The sequence below is a fragment of the Enhydra lutris genome, unplaced genomic scaffold (genome assembly GCF_002288905.1).
Source record: "Enhydra lutris kenyoni isolate GAN:26980312 unplaced genomic scaffold, ASM228890v2 scaffoldscaffold27, whole genome shotgun sequence".
NCBI lineage: Eukaryota > Metazoa > Chordata > Mammalia > Carnivora > Mustelidae > Enhydra > Enhydra lutris.
In genome coordinates, this window is record NW_019154111.1 from 3,610,635 (window position 1) to 3,637,063 (window position 26,429).

The 26,429-nt window shown below is 36.0% G+C and overlaps 1 protein-coding gene across 2 annotated transcripts in view; it reads left to right on the forward strand.

Annotated features, from left to right (window-relative positions):
- Nucleotides 1-26,429, forward strand: part of LOC111151941 (B-Raf proto-oncogene, serine/threonine kinase) — a 193,786-nt gene that overhangs the window by 122,781 nt on the left and 44,576 nt on the right. For both annotated transcript variants that reach the window (XM_022510180.1, XM_022510179.1), the window contains exons 5-13: nucleotides 300-402; nucleotides 4,877-5,025; nucleotides 5,956-6,075; nucleotides 10,760-10,919; nucleotides 18,149-18,185; nucleotides 21,825-21,961; nucleotides 22,226-22,343; nucleotides 24,896-24,980; nucleotides 26,097-26,273. In XM_022510180.1, the coding sequence (XP_022365888.1) occupies nucleotides 300-402; nucleotides 4,877-5,025; nucleotides 5,956-6,075; nucleotides 10,760-10,919; nucleotides 18,149-18,185; nucleotides 21,825-21,961; nucleotides 22,226-22,343; nucleotides 24,896-24,980; nucleotides 26,097-26,273 (1,086 nt within the window). The remainder of the gene's footprint in view (nucleotides 1-299; nucleotides 403-4,876; nucleotides 5,026-5,955; nucleotides 6,076-10,759; nucleotides 10,920-18,148; nucleotides 18,186-21,824; nucleotides 21,962-22,225; nucleotides 22,344-24,895; nucleotides 24,981-26,096; nucleotides 26,274-26,429) is intronic.

A 26,429-nucleotide genomic window follows, 5' to 3' on the forward strand; every position in this document is an offset into this window, starting at 1 on the left:
TTTGAGGAGGGGACCCTAGGAACAATCAATTTTCTGCTGTTGTAGGTCTTTTCTGGAGCTGGCTTGAAGAAAAGAGTACATCTCTTTACCCTGCTGTTTGTCCAAGAGTGATACATTTATTTGGGGTAAACTTAAAAATTAATTTATTGCCATTTAAATTTCTAACGATGGAAGACCAGGGAGCCAACTCTCCCTCACCATTACTAGCCCCTCAATAACCAATTTTCATGTCTTCAGCATGAGGTATATGAAGATTTTTAGATATGATAACCAAGAAAAGCTATTTCTACACTTTTCAGAGAGAAGAAACCGATTGGCTGGGACACTGATATTTCCTGGCTCACTGGAGAGGAACTACATGTAGAAGTGTTGGAAAATGTCCCGCTTACCACACACAACTTTGTATGTACTTTTACATTTTTTCCAAATTTCAAAAGCATTCAAGTTCTTGCATATGAATTTTTGTTTAGGGAATATGAAATATGGATGCATAATTTTGAGACTGATATTTTACCTAAGTTGAAAATCAGTTCTGTTCTTTAAAAAATTTGTATTTAAACTAAAGAGTTTTATTTTCTTTTTAATTTGAAAAAGTAATAGATGTCTTTCAATAAAAAGAGCTGAAAAGAAAATCTGAATGGTACAAAAGTATATCAGATGGGAAAAGGAAAATACCTAATAGGGTAAACACTTGTTAATTATTGTGTAGTCTTCCAAACTTTCTGCTTGTACAAACATGTGCTTATACTTTGAGAGCCCAAAGTTCTCTCCATTCTCTTTTTTTCTCCCTTCCCTTCATTTCCATCTCTTTCCTAAAACTAAAAATGGAGTCCTGTTCTGTGTGATAGTCTTCACCTTAACCAAAAAAAGAAAAAAAAAGATTAAACAGTCCATCATGGATGTCTTTCCACATCAGTACACTTGGCTTTATGTTTATAGTGATTGCATAATAGTCCATAAGAGTATGAATTCAGTATATTTATATTTAACCATTCTCTATTAATAGACATTTAAGGTTTTTTTTTAACCTGTTTTGTACAGGGCTAAACAGAATCTTTTTGCATACATCTTGATACACTTGTGTAAATGTTTCTGAAGGGTGAGTTAATGGAAATGGACTAGCTGTCCTTGAGGACCTCTCCCTTCATCTGGTTTTTGAATTTGCTGGAATCTAGCCTAAACTAAGTGTCACCAGCATGATACCTGGAATGTGGAGCATCTCCATCTTAGAGATGAGGATATAGTGCCCAGAGCTTGAGAACCTACCCTCTGAAAGGGTAAGGCAGAAGCCAGGAGTAGAATGATCTATAAGGCAGGAATGCTTTTCTTACTTCCTATTGGAATTTTGACCATTGTTTATTTTTTCTAGATGGATAGATAGCTAGTTATTGCTTCCCTTTCGGTATCAAGCTCTTTCCCATGTGCTTTGGTGATCAGTATAGCTGGACTCCTAAAGCAGACGAGTAATGAGCTGATTTCCTTGGGGATTTGTGTTTTCAGGGCTCCATTAGTGGTGAATAATGATGAATAATTTGTGCTTCAATAAGGCATCTTTTCAATGAGTGTTGTCAGTCAGATTTACTATGTAGCGAATAGTTTTGTAATGATGACCTAGCAAGTTCATTACTATTGATTTTTTTTAATTTGTAGAATTTTAGGTGGATAAATCTGAAGATAATTTTAAGTTTTTAGGAATCCAAAAACAATAGAGGTCACATTTCATGAAGATTACTACTCTTTTTCCTAATTATTTTTCTTGGCTAGAAAGTAGCTGAGAGGTAAGAGACCTAAGTTGTTAACCATAAAATGGTATTAAAGTGGTGCCTCAAGAAGATCTTTGCTGGAAGAGGATAATGAAAACAAGCTGCAGCCTAGTTCCAGAGTATGGAAATCCTCACAACACAGTTGAAGCCCTGCCACTAAATATTTATTAAGAACTTTCCATTTGCCAACACGGTGTCTGATCTGGGACTCTGACAATGAATAAGAACAAACAATATCCCTGCCTTCGAGTAGACAGACAGATGTTTTGAAAAGAACATTTCATAAACACTCTTAATTACTGTGTATGTATAAAGTACAGTAGATGCACAGAGTAGACTCCTAACCTAGCCTTTGGGGAGTGAGGAAGGTTTCCCAAAGGAAGAACTCTCTAAGCTAAGGCCTGAGAGATGAGGGAATAGCAGATGGAGGTAAGGGAAGAGCACTCTCACCAGAGGAAAACAGGGAGAAAGCATGGGACGTCTCAGTCTTGAAAGAAGTTCAGGGGGAATGGTGTCAAGTTGGAGAGGGGCTGGTTACAGTGTAGAAGGAGTTACGGGTAGAGTAAGAAGAATCCAGCTCCTAGTAGTCCTTGTAAGGCACATTAAAGATTTACACTTCCCTTTAAAATAATTGGAAATTGATTGTGATCAAGGGAGACATGTGGATTTGTGTTTTAGAACAATTGCACTGAGTGTCATGTAGAGGCAAGAGTAAAAGCAAGTGTTCTACTTAAGAGAGAGAATTCCTTTGCTTCCCTTTGCTGGATTTCCTGGCAACTCAAGGAATGCTGCTTATCCTCCCAGTTTCCTAGAGTCCATTATAAAAGCAGTTCCTATGGTATTTGCCTACATTTCAGGAGTCCCTGGGAACTGCCAGGGTGGAGGAAGCAGGAGAGGTAGAAAAACAAGAAAATACACCTTCCTGTAATCACTTTTATTGACAAAGGTATATTCCCAGGTCCAATTATATGTCACAATTTATACTCAAATGCATTCCCACATTTGTTTCTCCTCATTTTCGCTCCTCTCTGCTTTCTTCTCTCCTCCCCTCCTGCCCTATTTGGTTTTCTTCTTCACACACACAAATAGTCTGGTACACGTAGTTTTCAAGTAGAATTAGTAGCTGGAAGAAAGACTGCCAGCGAGTAGATTAATGAAAAGAGAAATTAGAGCTTCATGAAACTTAACAGATTATTAGGTGAGTGAGAAATGGAGAGGATAGGAGAGGCTCAGAGGACTGTAAAATGCTGATTCCTGGGAACACGTTTTGTATTTTTCTGTGCTTTATTTTCTGAAATTCTGCAAGAAATACAAAAAACACTTGCTTTGACAAATATTAGCCAACATAAATGTTAAAGATTTTCTAATTTCTTTTATATCCAGAGACAAACAGAACAGTAACAAAACTAAAAACAGGCAGTTGCCTTTGTATCCCCTAGAAAGTGCCACATACCCCAAAAGGTAAAGCAAACAAGAGCCACTCTTAAAATTACCTGAATGTTCTCAAAAACCCTAGAGTGCCTTATGTGCTAAGATGTCATTTTCCTGATGAGACATTATTTTTGAAAACTTTTTATCCTGTTAAATGCATGTTTACTGAAAAAAGTTTGGTAAACTGTGGGTATTGAAATCAACTTAATGGATCATAAAAAAACATTCCCATATAATAGGAAGTCCTGATATATATTATATATAGTTAGGGTAAATACTAGTGTCTGAATATAGGGGTGTCCTGGGTCATGATGTAAAATGTGTTTCTTATTATTGTTAGTGATGAAAACTATCTGAGAAAAAGGTGAATAAAGAATACACACAGCAGGGGCGCCTGGGTGGCTCAGTGGGTTAAGCCTCTGCCTTTGGCTTAGGTCGTGATCTCAGGGTCCTGGGATCAAGCCCCACATCAGGCTCTCTGCTCAGCAGGGAGCCTGCTTCCCCCCTCTCTCTCTTTCTGCCTCTCTGCCTACTGGTCTCTGTCAAATAAATAAATAAAATCTTTAAATACACACACACACACACACACACACACACACACACACACACAGCAAAGACAAAGGACAAAATAGAGTCACGCATGCTCTCACCACTCTGAAGTAGCCACTGTTAACATTTTGGTGTTTCTCTTACGTTTTCTGCTTATTCTATACCCAAAACAGATACGCTAAAAATAATTTCTGGCTTCAGTAGTTATCGCAGTAGAGCCTCCCTAACACCGTTCTTTTAGGTGACCTCTGTGTAAGTCATTTGCCTTCTGACATGGAGTTCTTCCATATCGCCTTTTAAGTTTCCTGGAGAGGAGTGTTCACAAATTGAGGTGTTCTAATCCTCTAGCAAACCAATAATTAGTTAGAAGTGGTTCTTACTGTCTTTTAGGTGATTTTCCTGTCCTGTAGCCTTGTTAGTTTCTGTTTTGAAAGCTCTTTGAGTGATTATCTTCCCATTACTAAGTAGTTACTTTAAGCAGTAGTTTCTTGCTTTACCAACTTCAGCCACCATTTACTGATTCCAAAGGGAATTAGTTCATTTGTAGCATTACATTTCTTCTTCCTTCTTCCCCTTCTGCAGTGTGATTTGGTGGTGGTGGTGGTTGGTTTTGGGGGCGGGTTCCTCTGTTGGATACCTTTGTATCTTTAAGTAATAGAAGGATACCTTTGCTTCTTGTTCTGTCAGCACCAGTAAGCGTCTCTTAACTCCTTTCTTTGTACCATTACTAAAGTATGCCCTTACCCTTCCTTTCATCCCTGATCCCTCCTTCTATTCATCATCTCTGTTTTGACTTTTATGAAGTCAAGCTTGAAAATAGTTTCCAGTTATCATCTCTGTTTTGACTTTTATGGAGTCAAGCTTGAAAATAGTTTCCAGTCTTTTACTCACTTTACATCTTCTCGACTTCTGAGTTTTATAATAGTAGTATTGGGTGGGAGATAAATACATGTAGTCCATCTATTGTCTTGAACCCCTCCCCGGTTTTCATTTTAATATCTTCTTATGTAAGGCACTCTCATGATATGAACATATTAAAGATTTGTTATTTTAAGCAAGAGAGTAAATAAGTTGATTTCTGAGAAGATTCTTGCAAGTTTTTGAAATTCTCTGTGGTGTTTTTTACTTTGCAGGTACGGAAAACTTTTTTCACCTTAGCATTTTGTGACTTTTGTCGAAAGCTGCTTTTCCAGGGTTTTCGCTGTCAAACATGTGGTTATAAATTTCACCAGCGTTGTAGTACAGAGGTCCCACTGATGTGTGTTAATTATGACCAACTTGAGTAAGTAATCAAAAAAGTCTCTTTTCTACCGACATTTTACTTTTCTTTATGTGAAACTAGTGTATCTTAGAGCCTGGGAACTTTCTGTCCAGTAGAGTTATGGGGAATTTAAAAAGGATGCCTGGAGAATATGCTGTAGTATAGCCATTACTGCTCTCCTGAATTGTAATTCTGATTAAGCTATACATCTCATTTATGTCTTAAACCCTCTTTTAATTAATAAAGATCCCTTGCCCATAGACATCATTTTGAGATGGTTTTTGGGAGGAGAGTGGGTGTGATTTCAATTAAGTTAACCATTGTATTTTTGGATCACAGATCGGGGTTCTGGTTCTATCACTATTTTGTAAATTATATGTATTCTCTCTCTCTCTTTCTCTCTCCTTCAACCTCCCCTGCCCAGTTTATTTAAAAGTAAGATATAAAATCTTTGTACCCAGTGTATCTCTTTCTAAAATTTCTATTTGCTTTATGCCGGAGTTTCTGTAATAGACTAGACTAAGTCTATCGTAATCTTTTTTGTTGTTGTTGCTGCTACTACTGCTAAGGTCTTTTTACTTTTCTCAATCACTTGAGCAAAGAGAATTCAGCTCTATAAAGTATGTTATAATGATGTAATCTGAGAGGGTAGATATATTTTCTTCTAATTCCTTAACCATACAGCATGATTTTTCCTCTCTAATATATAGAAATTCGCTGTATAGAGCAGTTAGTTTTAGATTATAAGCTTGCTTTTCAAAGTACAATGTAATTTTTTTTTTAATAAGCCTTCAGGCAAAAACACAACTAATTGAATTTAACAGTCATTTCTGAAAGTAGAATTTGATCCCAAATATTTCTGTTAACTCTATAATGTATTCTGGTGTATGAAGCTTCTGGGTTTTGCACAAGTTAGGTTTGTTTTGTTTTGTTTTTGTTTTTGCCTCACAGTTTGCTGTTTGTCTCCAAGTTCTTTGAACACCACCCAATACCACAGGAGGAGGCCTCCATAGCAGAGACTGCCCTTTCGTCCGGATCATCCCCTTCTGCTCCCCCCTCCGATTCTACTGGGTATGACTTGACTCCTGCTGTTCAATGACAGTGCTTTTTGAGCTAGTTTCTTTTGGATCTTTTGGTTAATTATAAACCTTTCGAACTACTTGGATTGTTAAATTAAGGATTTTTCTTCAGGTAACTAAAATAAGTTACAAATTCGTACATGCATTTGTTAAGAGTCCCTGCCTTGTGCTCATCACTTTATTAGGTAATATTAAATATAGAAGTATATGATCCCCGTTTAGAAAAGTAGCATTGACCAGTGAGACAATGGCAAACAATTTAAAAATTGTATATAATTATAGTCTACAGTTTCTCAGATGCTATGATATTTTAAACCATGTGAGGACATAAATATGATCATGTTTCCCGTAAACAGGAGAAAAGCGAGAGTAGTCAAAAATATTTAGTGAAGAAATGGGATTTGAACTGAACTTTGAAGAATTCTAGAATCTGAATGAATCCAGGGAATAAAAAGCGTGGTGGTGGGTTGGTGAGGGAGAAATAGCATAAACAAAGGGAATGGGGAGAAGGGATGGATATGTGTAAAGAAAAATATTAATAGTATTAGTTGTGGAAGATAAAGGTAAAACTGACTTTAAAGGTGATATAAAGCACCATATATTCAAGCTTCATAGGAGGGAAAAAAAAGATGATGATGAGTAGCAGATATTAGTGTTTTGGAGAATTTCTTACATAGGTCTGCTTTCTCTTTACCTTTTGGATTTGAGACAGAATAAATTATGCTGTATTTGGAAGCATATGTTTAAAAAAATGTCCCCACATACCATTCTGTTCTATAATATTCCAGAGATAATTAGTTAAGATCATGAATATTTATTGTCAGTTTGAACCCTACTTCCTTCCTCTCTTTACAATGTAATGCTATCTTTTCTACCTAAAGACAGAAAAAAATAAGTGGACAATCCTGAAACCTGTAATTTTACAAAGCCAACCTTTCTAGAGGTTTCATAGGCTAGAAAAATTAGCAAAAGATTTGTATTAAAGACTGGATGCTTTTATCTACTTTGGAACACTAGAAAATGCAGCCTTTTTTTTTTTTTTTTTTTTTTTTTTTTTTGGTCAGGTTATAACAGTTACCTGGTCTGTTGGAGTCCTTTTATTCCTACTGTCTCTATCGTTAGTTTTATAGTACCTGGGTCTTTCTTAGATCAAAGTGTTGTTATTGTTTGTTTTGGTTTTTAATTAATATTTTGGCTACGGCATTTACTCCTGGCAGGTCCCAGTTCTGTGAGCAGAGTTACAGAACACCACAATGAAATTAACATGGTCTTTCTGAAGGTTTATAATGGTAATGATGCAGACAGTTACCTTCCACTGAAAGGTTGCTATCTTAAAACTGAGAACCATTTGCTTATGCCACGAGTATTTTATTTATAACTAAACCAAAGTACATTCTGGTCTTGAGCAAATGATAAGAAAGGTGTTCTAACTTTTGTTTTCCTGATGCTTTTATGTCACAAGTGTCTGTATGTGCCTATGAAAAGATAGAAGCCAATCCTGTCTATACTGCTGTTCCTTTGCATTTTGTTAATAGTACTTATAACAACTATAGTGCTCATGAAATACATACAATAATGGATGTAACCAAGAAATATTGAAGTGATACATTGGCCAGTTTGTACCTCCATTTCTGCTTTTTAAAAATGCTATGGGATGTTTGAGTATTTGAAAAGTCAGTGTTTTAAAATTTGCATATTGCTGAACAGAAGTAGTCACTTTGCTTCAAAACTTTTAATACTCTTAAAAAAACTTTTAAGATTTCTAGATTGAAAAATGAGATATAAACTAACTGGTAATTTGCTGAAGGGTTTTAAAGGTAACATTTTTTCTCTTTTTAATCTAATACTGCTTTGAAGAGGTTTGCAGCAAAATAGATAGAGGTGTCGGGAGAAAACCAGTTTGCTGGCTCCCAACATATTTCATAGGGTATAAATCGTCTTGGTCCAGGTAAAGACATCCCAGTATGGAAACTGAATTTTATCAGTTCCCACAAATGATGAGAATTATTAGAGATAAACTGGTTTACAGTGACCGGAATTAGAAAAGACTAAATCAGAATTCCAGGTAAATTCATTTCCATGAGAAATATAGCTGTGTATAGACCAAAGTTCATATGTTGGATGGACCAGCACTCTGTCTGCTTTTAGAAGATATTTATGACAAACCAAATTATAATCCAAAGATTGCTTTTGTTAAGCATGGGATTAGTACATGACTCAGATGTTTAATGGTACCAGGACATAGCTACTTGCAGTTTTATCCAGAGTTATATATTTGCTGTCAGGGCTAGGAAGATTGACCTTATATGCCTTTTACTGGGTGGTGGTAGATACCAACTGTCAAATAGACTCTTTCTGAGTTTGTGTAATAGGCAAGATATCATCTCTTTCTAATATATCTGTTCTTCTCTTTAGGTAATAAAATCGCTCATATTAAATCCAGGTTTTGCTTTTCCTACTTCTGGACCAGTGCCCTTTGAATACATGTTCTGCTTTGTTATAAAACTACACATTGCAGTCAAAATCTTAATTTAGTGACTTTCAGGAATGACTTGCTATCATTTAGGCCTGTGCCAGATCAATTATATTAATTAGACTCCCTCTACAACTGTAGTTAATTCAAGCTCTTTCCACTTTTAAGTCCTAACTTAAACTAACTATGCTATTGACTTGAGACTTTAAATCAGCTATGGTTTTTTAAAAGTAGGTGCGTTTTCCAAAACTTTAAAAAAAAAAAAAAGTTTTGTCATTTTTACATTCTTATACCTGTTCCCCAAACACCTCAGCACAAGACATATGTTGGCTGCCTAAAACAAAGAGAGCCCTGTCACAAACTAAAAATTTCTCAGTAATTAATAGAGTAAAAAGGACAAGTGGAGCATGGTAACTTTTCTGAAGGCCAAATCCATCAGTTTTAGCCTGTAATTCTCATTGGGTGATACTAATTTTTTAAAGTACATAATCTTTTATTTTATTTCAGTTCTAAGTGGACTCCATTTATAAGAACAGATAAACTCAAAATTTCTTTCTCTGCCCTTTCTCTTCAGAGAGTCAAACTGTAAACTGGTGTGGTTCAGGTTTTGTTAACGTGCTTTATTCAGAACCTTTTAAAGATTTTATTTATTTATTTAACAGAGAGAGAGCGATCACAAGTAGAGAGGCAGGCAAAGAAAGAAAGGGAAGCAGGCTCCCTGCTGAGCAGAGAGCCCAATGCTGGGCTCGATCCCAGGACTCTGGGATCATGACCTGAGTCAGAGGCAGAGGCTTAACCCACTGAGCCACCCAGGCGCCCCTATTCAGAACCTTTAAAAAAAAAACAAAAAAACTTTTTGTCGTTGTTTGGCTTCTTTGGCCCTTCAAACCTCTGTCTATTCCTTTTGTACTATATTTTCTTCCGATTCCTCTCTAAACCCTGTCCACTCACAAAATGTGTTTGTATTCCTCCACATTGTCTTTCTGGCTATGTCTTAATAACCACTTATTACAGAGATTGCATAAAATGGGGTGGAATGATAACCAATCTCTATGGAGAGGCTGTTAGCATTGTGTCATTCATTGGTCTTCACGGAGCTCACTGAGACAACTGTACCTCCTCTATCATGTGATATCCCCCTCCCAATTCCTTGGCTATCCCTTCTGAGGGACCTAGACTCCTCACTGATGTTTACAATCTCTTTGCAAAACTTCAGTGTGCTCTGTGAGTGCCAGGTTCATTTCAGGGCCGTGAGATATCATAGAATTTGTTATTTATCTACAGTACCAAAATAGATCATTCTCTTACCTATTTTGATGATCTCATCAAAAAGCAATTTTTCAGGGACGCCTGAGTGGCTCAGTTGGTTGGGCAGCTGCCTTCGGCTCAGGTCATGATCCCAGCGTCCTGGGATCGAGTCCCACATCGGGCTCCTTGCTCATCAGGGAGCCTGCTTCTCCCTCTGCCTCTGCCTGCCATTCTGTCTGCCTGTGCTTGCTCTCTCTCCCTCTCTCTCTCTCTGACAAATAAACAAATAAAATCTTTAAAAAAAAAAAAAAGCAATTTGTTAAAAAGATTTTCTTTAATGCTTAACATGTGATTCTTTTTTGTTGCTCAGTTATTACATGGTAAAAAGTTTAAAATATGAGAGATAACACTATAAGGGTCATCTTTTGGATTTGCAAATGATCTTTTGCTATTGTTCAAGACTTTAATTCAATGCTATGTAGAGCAACAGATATATCTTTCAGGCCCTGAAATCCACAGGTGTATTTTCAAAATATTCGTAATTTCCTAATACTTTGCATAAAAATCTCATTTTAGTAACTTCAGCTGTCAGGAAAAGATAAAGGTAGAATAAAATAGCAGATACTATTCAGTCAGTCTCTAGTATCTAGGGATTTTTGTGTAACTTTAGAGAGTTCCTTTAGCTGAGTAACCACAGGTAATTTCTCACCATTTGTAGATTTCCCTGGAGTTTTTTGGATAAGAATCAGTTACCATTCATAGTCCCCAGAGGATCTGCTTGAGCCAAAGCAGCTTTGTCAGTATTAGCTGTAGGCATATATTAGTTTTTTTTAACCCAATTACTGCTAGGTTTTGAATGCTTTACAAGGAAATCTTTATATCATCCATTTTTTTAATGTTATTATCTCTGTAAAGTTGCTCTGAATCTTATCTTTCAATGACTTGATTTTTCCAGGCCCCAAATCCTCACCAGTCCGTCTCCTTCAAAATCCATTCCAATTCCACAGCCTTTCCGACCAGCAGATGAAGATCATCGAAATCAATTTGGACAACGAGACCGGTCCTCATCAGCTCCAAATGTGCATATAAACACAATAGAACCTGTCAATATTGATGTAAGTAATCCAGCATTGTTAGAACTAAAAAAAATTGGAGTGTATCTCTTTTTTGGTGCTATACTTGTAATATAGATCAGAAATGCATGTCAGCTATTATTATCGATAGACTTTTTCATGAATTACTGATCAGAAAAGCTTTGTCATCTTCTCTGATGGTATTAAATACTTAACTGGTGCCGCATTATGGAGTTGTTCTGATTTTTTTCCTTACGACATTGTTTCTGCAAAAATCTTATCTTCTTCGTTTGTTTAACAGATAGTCCCTTGGCCATTTTATGGTAACAAAATAGGAATACAACTGCAGATTTTCTATTAAGATCAATTTGAGATCTTTATCTAAATTTCTAAAAGTACAACTTTGAGTTAAATAACCCTTAAGAACTAATCATTACTTCATGTACAAGACACGCAAAACTACCTTTTACCTTCCTTACTTTTTTGACTATACCATTGTATTCCATCTCTCTATATATCATGAATATTTGCATTTTTTTGGTAAAGTTTCTCATTAGATTTTAATCTTTCGTTTTTAAAAACATATCTTCTCTTGTGTAATCATTGTATCAGTTATTTTAACCACCCTTTGGCTGGTCACTCTCGATGTTTTTACTTTTCCACTTTTATCTTATGCACTGTAACTTACCTTAGTTGCTTCTTCAATTAAATCTTCTTGGCGGCAGAAACCATTCCTAATATTAGCTCACTTGGCCCCTGTCTTAGAACTAAATGCATAAATGATCATCAAAAAAATGTTTGTTTCAGTAAAAGGGTAAGAATATGAAACAGGAAATTTCCCATATTTTAGACCAGGGATCAACAAACTTTTTCTTAAATGGCTAAATACTAAATACTTTGGCTTATGGGTCGTATGATCTCTAATGACAGCTGTTGAATTTTGTCATTGTAGTGTGAGAACAGCCAGATATAATACATTAGAAACAAATGGGTATGGCTTCATTTCCACAAAACTTTCTTTACAGGATAATCCGATAATTGAGTTACAGAAGATAATAATTTGCCCTTGCTACCTGAGCTGTAGTGGGCTGAGGATCCTGGTCTTAGAATTAGGAGTCTCTTCTCCCAGAATTTGTGCTTTCATAGAAAGAATGTAGGTTATCCTTAATCTCTGTAATAAGCAACAAAACACAAAACCCACCAAGCTTGTTTGCCTTGGAAAGTAATTTGTATTTTAAAAGGAAATTAAAATAAATAATAAAAATAATAAATTTTAAAAATGATAAAAATAAAAATAATAAAAATAAAAAGGAAGTTAAAACTGTTTCCCCAGGTAAACAGGGTATTAGAATTAGTGAGGTGATTACTAGTGTGTTAGAAGATGGGAATTTTTCTCATTTTACAGGTATTCCTTATGTGAGTCCTCATAGTTACGAGGTTGAGTAGAGAAGCAAAAAATTGTCCTAACAGGAAAATATTCACTTAGTAACAGACTACTTTAATATTAATCCCCCCACAAACATCCCTCCCCATCTAATACCAGTTTGCATTCCAGTCCCTTTACATTATTATCCAACATTTCAATGAAAACATAGTGCAGATTGATTGCAAATCTGCCCCCCCACAAAAAGGAAAGATTTTAAAGCTTTTATGAAGACAGTGAAAAAGGACTTTGAAGAACTACTGAAATTATGAAAAGCCACTGAGAAATAAGGAATTCAGTAGAAATAAATTAGTCCAGTTAACAATAGAAAAGATGCAGTGAAATGACAATATAATAGGCTCTTCAAATGAAAATTATTTAAGTATCAAAGGATTGATAGAGGCCCTTCAGGGAATTGATGAAGCCCTCTAAAATTTTTATAAAGATTTATTTATTTATTTTAGAAAAAGAGAGCATGAGCAGGTGGAGGGGCAGAGGCAGAGGGAGAGAACCCTCAAGCAAATTTCCTGCTGAGTGTAGAGCCCAACACAGGGCTCCATCTCAGGACCCTGAGATCATAACCTGAGCCAAAACCAAGAGTTAGCCGTTTAACTGAGTCACCCAGGTGTGCCTACAATTTTTATAAAAATGATTATGCTTGTGATGTAAAAGGTGAATATGACATTGAGGATTTTAGTTCGTGCTATCACAACTTTTGTATTAAGAACAACAACAGCAAAAAAACCTTGATGTCTAAGAATTAGCATTTGAAATTATAACTTAAAGTTTGCTGGGGCACCTGGGTGGCTCAGTTAGTTGCATGGCCGACTCTTGATTTCAGCTGAGGTCATGATCTCTGTTTCCTGGGATCAAACCCTGCATTGGGCTCAGTACTCAGTGTAGATTCTGCTTCAGGATTCTCTCTGTCCCTCTTCCTTTCCCCCACCTTCTTTCTCTCAAATAAATAAATAAATAAATCCTCAAAAAAACAAAAACAAAAACAAAAACAAAATTTATTAATGTAAAAGTAAAACTTTATTACAGATTTTAATTTCATTTTTCAAGATAAATTTCTAAATTCTGGACTTTGTTCCCACTTTTTTTTTTTTTTTTTTTTTTGGAGATTTCATTTATTTATTTGACAGAGAAAGAGTTCACAAGTAGGCAGAAAGGCAGGTAGAGAGAGAGGGGGAAGCAGCTCCTTGCTAAGTAGAGAGCCCAATGTGGGACTTGATCCCAGGACCCTGAGATGATGACCTGAGCTGAAGGCAGAGGCTTAACCAACTGAGCCACCAAGGCGCCCCTCCCACTTTTTACTTTGAAATTTTTTCTCTATTTTTATTGGATTCATTTTAAGTGGCCTTTTCCTAATACCAATTTTTCTCAACTAATAAAGTCTTCCTTTATCTAACTAGACCTGAATACAAAGGAAGAAAAAAGTAGGAGAGGGAAATATGGGAATAATGAGATTGTGAAATAAGAAATCAAATCTTGGGGCACCTGGATGGCTCAGTCATTAAGCATCTGCCTGTGGCTCAGGTCTTGATCCCAGGATCAAGCCCTGCCTCAGGCTCCCTGCTCAAGGGGAACCCTGGTCCCTCTCCCACTCCCCCTGCTTGTGTTCCCTATTGCTGTCTCTTTCTCTCTCTGTCAAATAAATAAAATCTTTAAAACAAATAAAATCTTCTCAGGTCTGTTCTCATGATATTCAAAATTATAGCCATTTTTACTTTCAGTACTAACATCCTTTTAGACTATTACCCTCTGGACTTTTTTACATCTCTGTCATCATCTGTTTCCTTGTTCGAAAACTTTGACTTCTCACTGATTATAAGATAATGTATAAATTCTTTAGCATTTTCATTCAATTCAAGTCATTTCATTCAGCTCCAATCATCATTTATCATTTATCATTCTAGTAAACAAGATTGTTTTGACTTGTTTTTGACATACTTGACAGTACTGACTCTGAGAGAGGCAGTATGACAGAATTGGGAATTAAGGATGAATTAGCACAATCTTTGACCTCAAAGAAGTTACAGTCTAGTGGGTGAATCAGACATATAAATAAAGAGACATGAAGAAGAGGGTAATAAACTCTTAACTTGTTGTGTATAAGAGTATTTAACAGAGAAAGGGTAACATTTAGATCACATTGTAAAAGGTGAATGTGTAGGAGTTGATTAAGGACGCTTGGTGGGGGTTTTAGAAGAAAGGACAGTTGTTAAGGACATGGTACGTGCAAAAGTATGGAAGTATCTTTGCATGGGATGTAATTAATAGTTGATATTGTAGGAGTTTAGGGCTTAGAAGAAGGGTGGGGAATGGTAGAAGACAAAACTAGGTAGGTAGAGTCCATACTGAAAGGCGTTGTGTCTTACTTTAAGGTCTCTGTAGGAGTTGGTAGTAGGGAGTTCGAAAAATTTTGAGTGGGAGAGAAAGTGCTCAGCTCTATATTCTGGAAGAATCTTTTGAATTCATGAGAGATTTGTAGGCAAGACTGTTAGGAATGATATTGAAAATGCCTACTGTTTATGAACGCTTACTTTATGGCAAGTAGTGTACTAAGTGCTTTGCATAAATTTTCTTATTCTGTCCCGATAAATACTCATGGGTTAAGTACTATTTTTATTCTTATTTTACTGTTGAGAAAATTAGATTTGGGGAGGTTAAGAAATGTCTCAAGATCACATCACTGATAAATTATTGAAATGGAGTATAAAACCTGCTCTTTCCTGCTTATGCTTAACCACTGTTCCATAAAGTAATAGAAGAAAGAGGTGAAAGAGATGAGAGGTGGAAGATAATACCAAGATTTCTCTGGCTTGGGTGAATAGATGGTATTCATTCCATACATTAGGATAGGAAATACCAAAGGAAAAAGAACAGGACTTGTATAAATGAAAATGGTAACTATTATTTTGAACATACTGACATTAAGATGTCTAAGGGACTTCACTGGTTTAGAAGTCCAGTAGCAGTTAAATATAAAGACCTTGAGTAGAGATACAGATTTTGGAGTATTTGTCAGTTAAAACCGTGAGTGTAAATATTACTCAAGGAGTATATGTAAATTGCCAAAAGGATAGAATATGCGGCCCCATTGAATATTACTAACGTTTGAGGTCCAGGCAGAGACTTTGGTTCTGTGTCTCTTTTGTGGGCTGCTCTTCCTAATTTTAACTTCATATGAGTAAGAGTAAGTAGTGTTGCAGAAGCCAAAGGGAGAAAAGGGACTTCAAGAATGCTGAAGTAGTTGATGTTAGTCGCCAGTGAGACTCAAATGTGAGAATGACTGAAAATGACTGTTGGACTATGTCATTTTGTCATTTTGATTTCATTGAGAACTGTTTGAGAGGGCTGGTGGGGGAGAGCAAGGCAGGCAAAGATGTGAGTTAAGTGTCAGTTTTGAGAAGCTTGGCTGTAAAGGAATTAACAAAGGTGCCATAGATTAAAGCAGGGTTGCGGGACAGTTGTTTTTAATGTGAGAATCTTTTTTTTAAAGGTTTTATTTATTTATTTGACAGAGACACAGCAAGAGAGGGAACCCAAGCAGGGGGAGCGGGAGAGGGAGAAGCAGGCCTCCCACCGAGGAGGGAGCCTGGTGCGGGGCTGAATCCCAGGACCCTGGGATCATGACCTGAGCCAAAGGCAGATGCTTAACGACTGAGCCACCCAGGTACCCCTTAATGTGAGATTTGTAACTTGAGGGAAAAAAGCAAGTGAAGTGTGAGAGATTGAAAATAACAAGATATGGAATAATTGATATAGTAAAGTTCCTTTAATGTGGAAACAATGTTCCTCAGAGGCTATGAGGAATTAAAGAAGAACATAGCTAGAGCTCTGTAGCTCTTTACAGGCTGTATGATCTTGGGCACATGACTTAACCTTGAAGCTAGCACTTTCTACCTCTTACAGTGGATTGAAAATTCTTATTGTGCCTTGCACATAGTAAGAATTCAGAAATTGTAGCTAACATTACCGTGCAAATATTCATAAATATAGGGGCAAAACAGAATGTTCTCTGATGGCTTCTGTTTTCTCTATCATGCTCAAGGGAAAAAATAATAAGAAAGGAACTACAGGAGATGAGAAAGAATTTGAAAGAGCCAGTATTGGAATAATAGAAGATCCTCTTTCACCTAGAACAAATAAAAAGGTTGTCAAAGAATTTTAAGAACAGATAGAAAAGTAGAAGTTTATGGTGCAGGAAGAGTGGAAAAAGCCAAAATTGGCTGATCCCTGGTTATGGGGAGTCACCAGGCTGGTGTAGCAAAAAGGAAAGCAATGTGGCCTTTCTGCCTTTGTCTCATTCTTTCTGTCCAATGGGTCCTCTGGTTCCCGCCCCCCTACATTCCTGTCTATCCCTCAGACCCCAAATAATAGCTCATCTCTTGAAATGCTTCACCAGTGATAAGGTCTTACAGTTATTTATCCTTTGAACTTGTATAGCACTGAGGCACCTGGGTGGCTCAGTCAGTTAAGCATCTGCCTTGGGCTCAGGTCATGATCCCAGGATCCTTGGATCTAGCCCTGTGTCGGGCTCTCCGCTCCATGGGAAGCCTGCTTCTTCCTCTCCCTCTGCCTGCTGATCCCCACTGCCTGTGCTCTCTCTCTGTCAAATACATAAGTAGAATCTTTAAAAGAAAAATCTTTCACCCATACTATTTGTTTGGCAGTTAACTAAACCTCTTTGGCACCTCTTTTTGTTTTCTTAAGCTATTCATTTATTATTTAACTTCCATGTTTGTATGTCTTTCTTCCACTTAGATTACAAACTCTCTCAAGAACACAAAGTTAGTGACACCGCTAGGATTTTGTATTTATTGGTAGCCACACAACCCCTAATGCCTAGCACCTTGTTTGCCAAATATATAAGTATTTGTTGGTTATTCTGTAGAAGATGTTGAAGGCTTTATGTAATACATGATAGAAATGCATCTGTGGAATTTACTCTAGGTCTTAATCTATAAACAGAAAGCCACCTCTTTGCAAAGATCCTTTGAGCCTGTTTAGAGACATTTGGGGCCATTCGATCCTTCATATTTAAGTTAAACTGGATAAAAAATGAAGTTCTGCCTGTAGGGTCCAAGCAATGCTAGTAAACTTTTCGCTCCCCACCCCCAATATTGTCTGTTGTAAAAAAGCTGTGTTTTAATCATAAAGACAGATTTTGGCAAAACCCTTGTTTGAACCATTTTGATTTTCTCCCTTCTCATGTTTCCTTACACATCTGTATTTTTATAATTGTGATCCATGTACATTTAATTTTTTATCATATGGTAAACATGTTTCATGATACAAGCTTCATAATTATTTCAGTAGCTGCATAATACTTACTAAATTGATGTGCCATAATTTACTCAACCCAAATGTCAGTATGTCTATAATAGGGAAATAATTATTTCTGACTTTTTAAGTATGATGGATAATGCTGCACTGGACATCCTTGTGCATATCATTTTTTCTTCTGAATTATTTCCTTAGGAAAAATTCCCAGAAGTGGAATTACAGGATCAAAGGGTATGAACATTTTATGGCTCTTAACATGTGCCGTTAGAATTTTTTTTAAGAAGTGACACAGCCATTGGTTTTGAATAGCCTGAACTGGATTTCAGCATTTGATCAGGACTAATAATCCCTTCAATATAGGGTTAGTTTGGTAGGTGCTTCCAAATGTTAATCAGGTTCACCAGCTATTTTCATATTCTTTCTGTTTTGTGAAGTCATTAGAAGATAGGTATTATTTTGAATTAACCTTTCTATTAATGGTTAGTGAAAAGTTGAGTGTTGCTATTACTTTCTTACCATATTCTTTGAATAAATATCCATTACTGTTTATTTGTAGGACTTGATTAGAGACCAAGGGTTTCGTAGTGACGGAGGTAAGTAGTGATTTCCATTTAAAAAAAAAAAAAAAAAAACCTCAGGGAAAAATGCAATTGCTTTGCTGCTTGTCTCCTTTATATTTGCTTCTATCATGAAACACAGACACAGAGAAAAATGTGTAGAGAAAGCCCCAGATATTTTTTGCTTTACTTTATTATTTGTCATTTATATCTAATACAATATTAACTGATTTATGAGTAGAGAAAAAGAGGACATAAAAGGGAGTCTTAAATGTATTATCCACAATTTTAAAATCATCAAAGAGAGGGTCTTAACTATTTTACCCACTACTGGTTTCTAACCATCTCCAAAACTCGAGATGCTAAATTTCCTTTGGAAGCCTCCACTAATACCTCTACTTGTTAATGATTGAGCTTAGAATCAGTTAAAACTTGATTTTCCTTAATCATTCTTAGGGAAAATCCCTTAGGTTGCCTGTCACAACTTCTCAGTTTGATAGAATTGTCAGCCTCTTCTCTTCAGGTTTCTAGAAGGATTCGAAATGTACATAATATAGAATGGACCCTAAGAATGGACCCTAAATCCTGTTGTCCTCTTATTCATCCAGTAAATAAAATGAACACTTGAGTTGAGATTTCTTAGCAGAATTTTCATCAAATATTCACTCTAGCACTCTCTGAAAACTGGGGACATAAAACATTGCTTAAGAAAGTACTTTTAAAGTAAGATTTTGCCCCATATAAGGTTTTCCCAAAAATGATATTTGAAACTGTCTTAAAGATTTCTTCCAGGTGGTCCTCCATGCTTGCTTTTTCAGCTGTCTTCTGTCTAATAAAGAAGACTTGGCAAAACCTGTTTATCTTGTTGAGAGTCAGTCTCTTCACTGTGACCTGCTTTATCTTGAAAATATCTAAGCCCAGACTTAAAGATATTTTATATTGAATAAACGTTGTATAAAAAAGTTGTGGTTTTTTTCCATTTGTTATTCTGTGAACCTGCCAATTAATGTTGCTGCAAGTTTGACTTTCATATGTCTTAATGACTGTGGCTTTTGATAATTTTGCCCAATACATCCAGCATTTAAATGTTGCCATCATGTTAGCATCACAGAGTTAACTTAGTCATACAAACTGCCTGCCTAGTAGCAAAAATCAAATGGCATTTCTTGTCCTTGTTATGAGTCACTTTATAAAAAGTCATTGGGATTTTATGAAAACAAGCAGAAATTTTTAGACATCCAGAATTACTTTGTGAAGCAGGCTTCAGCTCATTTATTCCCGTGACTTCTTTCATTTCTTCTTTGTGTCTGTCTTCCTGTGTTTGCCTGCCCCTCTCTTTCTCTTCTAACAGCCCCTTTGAACGAGCTGATGCGCTGTCTTCGGAAATGCCAATCCCGGACTCCCAGTCCCCTCCTACATTCTGTCCCCAGTGAAATAGTGTTTGATTTTGAGCCTGGCCCAGTGTTCAGAGGTAGTTGGGCTCTTCTTTCTTGTTTTCACCCAAAGCAAACTAAATATAAACTACAGACACTGTTTGTGCCTCACCCTCACAGCGTGTGTTTGTAAGTGTGAGAGTTTTCAGTACTAAATTTCTGCTTGGCCTGGCTGGAATGCTCTGAATGTGCCTCACACATAACTCACTACCACAAGCTTTCTGTATGCTGTCCGTCATAAATTTCTAAAAGCAAGAAAATTCTGTGCTGAGATGTCCATCTTGTTTTTTGTTATTTCACTTAGTTTTTGCTCTTGGTAACTTTACTTAAACTCAGTGGGTTGCAATAAATAATATATGCTGGGGCAGGGGTGTCCTTCAATTTGAATTACTTTTATTTTAATCCATTTAGGCAGTAGCCTTTATGACTATTAATATTTGTTATCAATTTGTGTGGTTTTTAAAAAAGTAAAAATGGAAATTCCAATTATGAGATTTTGCTAGACTTCTGGCTTTATTTTTCTGTAAGAGCAGTATTCTTTTTTTAAATGTAGGACATGTACATTTTATATTAAAGGTAGGGAGCCTTAAAAAAGGTCTATAATATATTTGGGGTACTTTAGCATACTTTAGAAAATATGAGGATTGACGGTCTCACTTATACCCTAATATGAGGGGGAAAGCTAATAGTATAATTGCACTCTCAATTTTTAAATATTTAAGTCAAAATTCAGACAGATATCTTGCTGTAGATATTTTTAAAGAATTCCATTTACTGCCTTTGCTACTTTCTTTTACTTATTCTGAATTTAGTGGTGGTGTTTCAGATTTTTGCTCTCCACCTATTGCTCATAAAATCCACAGAATGGGCTAGAAGTCCTGCCTGAGTGCTGAGGAGTGTGACCGAAATAAGTAGTTGAGTGCCATCCTCAGTAGATAGGAGTGTGAGGCCTGAGCAGCAGTTAAGGCTTTAGGATGTTGAAAGTTACCAGTGAAAATGATTATCCTCTAGTTACAGACATTCCAGATGCCATTTTCTTTTAAAAAATTGCAAGTTAGATCATGGAAATTCTATGTGATGACATGTGTGATATAGTAATGATGAAATTCTATAGTTTTAAGATTGAGATGTATGCACTGGTGTATCCTTATTCTTTGAAAGATAGTGACACCTCCCTACCTCCAAATAGTAATTTTCTTAAAAAAAAAAAAAAAAGAAAGAAAGAAAAGAAAAGATAAGATTCTCTGGAAATCTTTTTGTTCTGTATATGCAAATATTATTGGACATCTCAGTTCTACTTAGCTATACTTAGGCCCTGCTAGGAGTCATTGGCCTGAACCCCTCTAAACCCAGTAGATGAACTTGAGATTTTTGCTTAGCATTTGGAAAAGGATGTGGCCCTGCCCCCTGAGTCTACTTTCAGTGTATCTGTTGGGCTCACTTGGTTGATAGGATATTTCCATTTGTAGCAACTTGGCCAAGAGGCCATAGCATGCACTTTGTTCTCACGCTGTACAGGTAGCAATTTTTCAAAAAATCTTGAGAAACCTGTTCGGGTTTGTTTACATTAATTAATTAATTAATTTACATTAGTTTGTTATGCGGGTAACAAATGATCTTTGTTTAGTAGACTAGGAATCCAGGAACCAATGAACTCACCAATATTTACAACTAAGAGTTAAATAGTATAGTTAAACATAGGATTTTTAAAGTTTTAGTGGCTAAAATGATAGAGCCAGATACTCTTAACATTAAGGCCATTATTATAGTATGTTTCCTTTTGGGAGTTTCCATCTGTTTTTATATTGATTGGCTATAGAGGGTAACATAAAATAGTTACAGAGTTTTACATATATATAAGCTTTTAAATTGATTTTACTTTTTTAATCATCAAAGAAACCAAAACTTGGGAGTATTGTTGTAGTATTGAACTCTTATTTTAGAAGGGTAATTTTTTTTTCTGGACTCTGTACCAATAAGCAAAGTTTTTATCTGTAATCAGATGTTTTAAGAGTCATTAAATTAAAAAAGAAAAGTCATTAAATTAGCCAGAAAACTTAAAGAAATGGTAGTGCAAATCACCAAATGAGGCTCTTTTTTGGCTGTCATTTCCAAAAGGTGTATATTTAAAGATCTGCTGCATTTTCAAAAGAAGTCTAAATTTCTCCCCAGCCTCTGCCCCCAATAAATTAATATACTTGATCCTCCTTTAATAGATGTATTTTTCGTTTCACTAACTTAGGATCAACCACTGGTTTGTCTGCCACCCCCCCTGCCTCATTGCCTGGCTCACTCACTAATGTGAAAGCATTACAGAAATCTCCAGGACCTCAGCGGGAAAGGAAATCATCTTCATCCTCAGAAGATAGGAATCGAATGGTAAGAATATATGATATCTTTTTTTCCTCTAAGTTCTTTTGTTTTAGAAGTCATAGCTAAATGTAATACCACCTTTTAGACTATATGATATATAGTAATGTATGATATGATATGTCAATATGTGACACAGAATTCCCTTAATGAAATAAATATAATTATTATATATAATCCTGTAAGTTTTCTGCTTAAAGGATTCCTATACACTGATTGTTGCTCTCTCTTTTTTGTTTGCTTTGGCTTGACTTCTGCACAAATTTTATCAAGAAAACACTTGGTAGACGGGATTCAAGTGATGATTGGGAGATTCCTGATGGGCAGATCACAGTGGGACAGAGAATCGGATCCGGGTCATTTGGGACAGTCTACAAGGGAAAGTGGCATGGTATGTATCTAATACAGTTGCATACAAGTTAAAACAGGACGTGTTTAACATTTCAATAGAAAAATATCAAAGGGAATATTTACTGGTTGCAACATTAAGCTATTTTATTCAGATTCAAGAGTCCTCCAAAGGGTTTCTTAAGAAACTATGGGAAATAAAAACTGGATTCCCAGCAACCAGGACTCATTAGATTTTAAAGATGACAGTTCTCTAGGAGAGCTGTACCTCGAGATTTTTTTCTTTTTGAAGTCTTTTTGCTGGTTTTCTTTGTAGTATAAATCACAAATAAACATTAAAAGCCTACTTCCCAAAGGAGGAAATAGCCAGTAAACATATAAAAATGTTTAGCCTCTCTAGTTATCAAAGAATTACAAAATCAAAAACCAGAAATCATTATTTGCTTCTCAAGTGAACAGATTCTTTTTTTTTTTAATTGATCATGTTTATTGCTATGATTGTGACACTGCTAGTAGGAAAATAAATTGTTACAAATTTTCTGGAGGGCAGTTTGTCAGTATGTATGTTGAGCTAACAATTCCATTTTTAGAACTACAACTAACTGAACAGAAACAAATGTATGTACAAGTATATTCATTAGAGACTATTATATTAATGAAAAATGGAAATAAACTTACCTGTTCATTAATAGAGGACAGGATGAATTGATAATCTCCATATATGATTATATAGGCATGAAATAGTGTGATCTTTATTTGTTGATTCAGAGAGGTGTCCATGGTATATTGAATTTTACAAAGCAGCATGTATAATACTTCATATTATGATACTGCCTACCAATAAATATAACATAACATAAAATTAAAAATGACCATCAGGGGCACCTGGGTGGCTCAGTGGGTTAAAGCCTCTGCCTTTGGCTCAGGTCATGATCCTGGGGTCCTGAGATCAAGCCCCACATCGGACTCTTTGCTCAGCAGGGAGCCTGCTTCCTCCTCTCTCTCTGCCTGCCTCTCTGCCTACTTATGATCTCTGTCCGTCAAATAAATAAATAAAATCTTAAAAAAAAACAACCCATCAGTATTTTACTATGTATCTTTTTAGGTTATCTTTTCATGTGTATTCATAAATGTTCACATTGCATACATATAAAAGCCTGATATGATGTATTATCAGTATGTTAACAAAGATCATTTCTGAGTGACAGATTATCAGAGATTTTAATTTTTTTATGTTCTCAAAATATTTTTTCATGGGCGGCCTGGGTAGCTCAGTTGTTAAGTGTCTGCCTTTGGCTCGGGTCATGGTCCCAGGGTCCTGGGATCAAGTCCTGCATCAGGCTCCCTGCTCAGTGGGAAGCCTGCTTCTCACTTTCCCACTCCTCCTGCTTATATTCCCTCTTTCCGTGTCTCTTTCTGTCAAATAAATAGAGTCTTTTAAAAAATTTTTTTCACTATATTACTTTGGTAATCAGGAAAAATCAATAATTATATCAAAGTATAGTATATCTGCAAAACAGTGCAAGATTCATCTGTATTATTGTGTGTAGTTGTAAGCCATCCTCTGTGTAGTATTGATTATGTGCCTATAACCATGATTTCTTTTTCGAACTCTACTGTATGATGAGCATTTGAATAGTTTCCAATTTGAGGCTATTACAAGTACTGCTGCTGTGAATATTCTTCGTACATGTTGTTTGGTGAACATATGTTTCATTTTTGCTGGGTGTATACCTAGGAAAGAATTGTGGGACCACTGGATATACATATGTTCAATTTTAGTAGATGTTTCAAGTGGTTGTACCATTTTACACATCCACTGGCAATGTGTAAGAGTTCTGCCTGTTTCACATGAAATTTTTCTTTAATTATAATTTAAATAATTTTCCTAAGCGAAAGAATGCGATCAGTGGATTTGAAAAACATGTTAAGTACTCTGATAAAGAAATTTTGCGGTTTTCTCTTTCAGGCAAACTTCACTGGGACTGTCATCGGTAGTTTCAACATTCAGTTAATAAAAGCATCTAGTTTAATATTGTTAAATAACTAGGAAAATACCATGGGTACTTAATTGGTTAAACTAAATTTCCAGGGGAAAAACAATGTTGGCCCTTTTTCTGGATTGGTTTTTTGTTTGTTTGTTTGTTTGTTTGTTTGTTTGTTTTTTAAAGATTTTATTTATTTATTTGACAGAGAGAGAGAGAGAGAGAGTGAGAGAAGGAGCACAAGGAGAGGGAGTGAGAGAGGGAGAAGCAGGCTTCCTGCCGAGCAGGGAGCCTGATGCGGGGCTCTATCCCAGGACCCTGGGATCATGACCTAAGCCTAAGGCAGATGCTTAACAACTGAGCCACACAGGCGCCCCTGCATTGGTTTTTTGAAATACTAATATAGGAATTTCGTTCCCTTAGTTTTTATCCTTAGAAAAGTAATGCATTTTGGGAGGTTGAGATATCATTGTTTGCTCTTTAATAATGGTATGGAAATAAAGCCATGGTAATTAGTGGAAAATACCCAACAGGGTTTTTTTATATATATATATATATATTTTAAGTTTAAAAAAATGGAATGACATTTGGAATGACCATTCTTTTTTAGGTGATGTGGCAGTGAAAATGTTGAATGTGACAGCGCCCACACCTCAGCAGTTACAGGCCTTCAAAAATGAAGTAGGAGTACTCAGGTGAGCATGTGTGAATTACTCTTTTCCAGAGAAGTTACCTTCATCTTCTCTTTCCCAGTGACAGCTGATGGTGGCTTTACAGTTTTACTAGAAGTGAGTAAAATGGAGTTTGTCTGAGTATATTTTGTCTTTATATTCTTCAAGTGGTATACAATGTTATGTGGTATAAATGATGGAAAAATTCATCCTAGACTGAATTAATAGAAATAAAATATTCTGTTCATGGGAAATTATATCACCACTTAGCAAAATAATACTCTCAAAATTCTAAATTTATAGAACACATTTAAAGATTGTATCAACCATGGAACTTGAGGGTAATTAACAAACTAAAGTATATCCAGGCAAGGACAACTTAGACGAGGAGTATTCTGGTACTATAACTTAGGGGAAAATCAATTAACAGAACTCAGGGTATTTGGGTCCATTGAAAGCCATTATTTTCAAGAGGGTACAAACTTACTCTATTTTATTCCAGAGAGCAGAAAAGGAAAGCCAGTGCTGGAAGTTGTAGGGAAATGATTTTTTCTCAACCCCAAAGAATTCTAAGACTAGAATCACTTAAGAAACAAAAAAAAGTGGGGGAGTGGTGAAGGAAATAAGCTACAATCTCAGTGATGAACTTCACATAATTTAAGGTATTTAAGCAACCTCCAGTTGCCTGTCTGAAGTATATTAAAATTTAAGGCCTTTCTGAAAGGGGTATGATGTTAGACTAGACGATTCCTAAAGTCATTTCTTAATTTATCCTTCCATTGTCCTTTTTTTTTTTTTTAAGATTTATTTATTTATTTTAGAGAGCAGGTGTGTGCGCATACACGAGTGGAAGGAGGGGCAGAGGGAGAGAATCTCAAGCAGACTTCCCACTGAGCGAGGAATCCACTGAGCATAGAGTAGGAGGTGGGGCTCCATCTCACCACCCTGAGATCATGACCTGAGCCAAAACCAAGAGTCGAATGCTTAACCGACTGAGCTACCCAAGCACCCCTCTGTTGTCTTTTTTAAAATACTTTTTTCTGACATCATCTTACTGATAATTAGTCTGTTTTGGGACTTTTTAAAGATTTCCTGAAGTTTATCAACCTTTAGTATTTACTGACATTTTTCCTTTTACAGGAAAACTCGACATGTGAACATCCTACTTTTCATGGGCTATTCAACAAAGCCCCAACTAGCTATTGTTACCCAGTGGTGTGAGGGCTCCAGCTTATATCACCATCTCCACATCATCGAGACCAAATTTGAGATGATCAAGCTTATAGATATTGCACGGCAGACTGCGCAGGGCATGGAGTAAGTTCCATTCTGTTAAATCTCTTATAAAATATTTTTGAGACCACTGATGGTATTTTAAAGGCTTTAGCTAATACTCTTTTGGGTTCCTTTTTAAATTACTATCTGGTAACAAATGGACACTTTTAACTAATATCTAACCATGTGATATTAAGA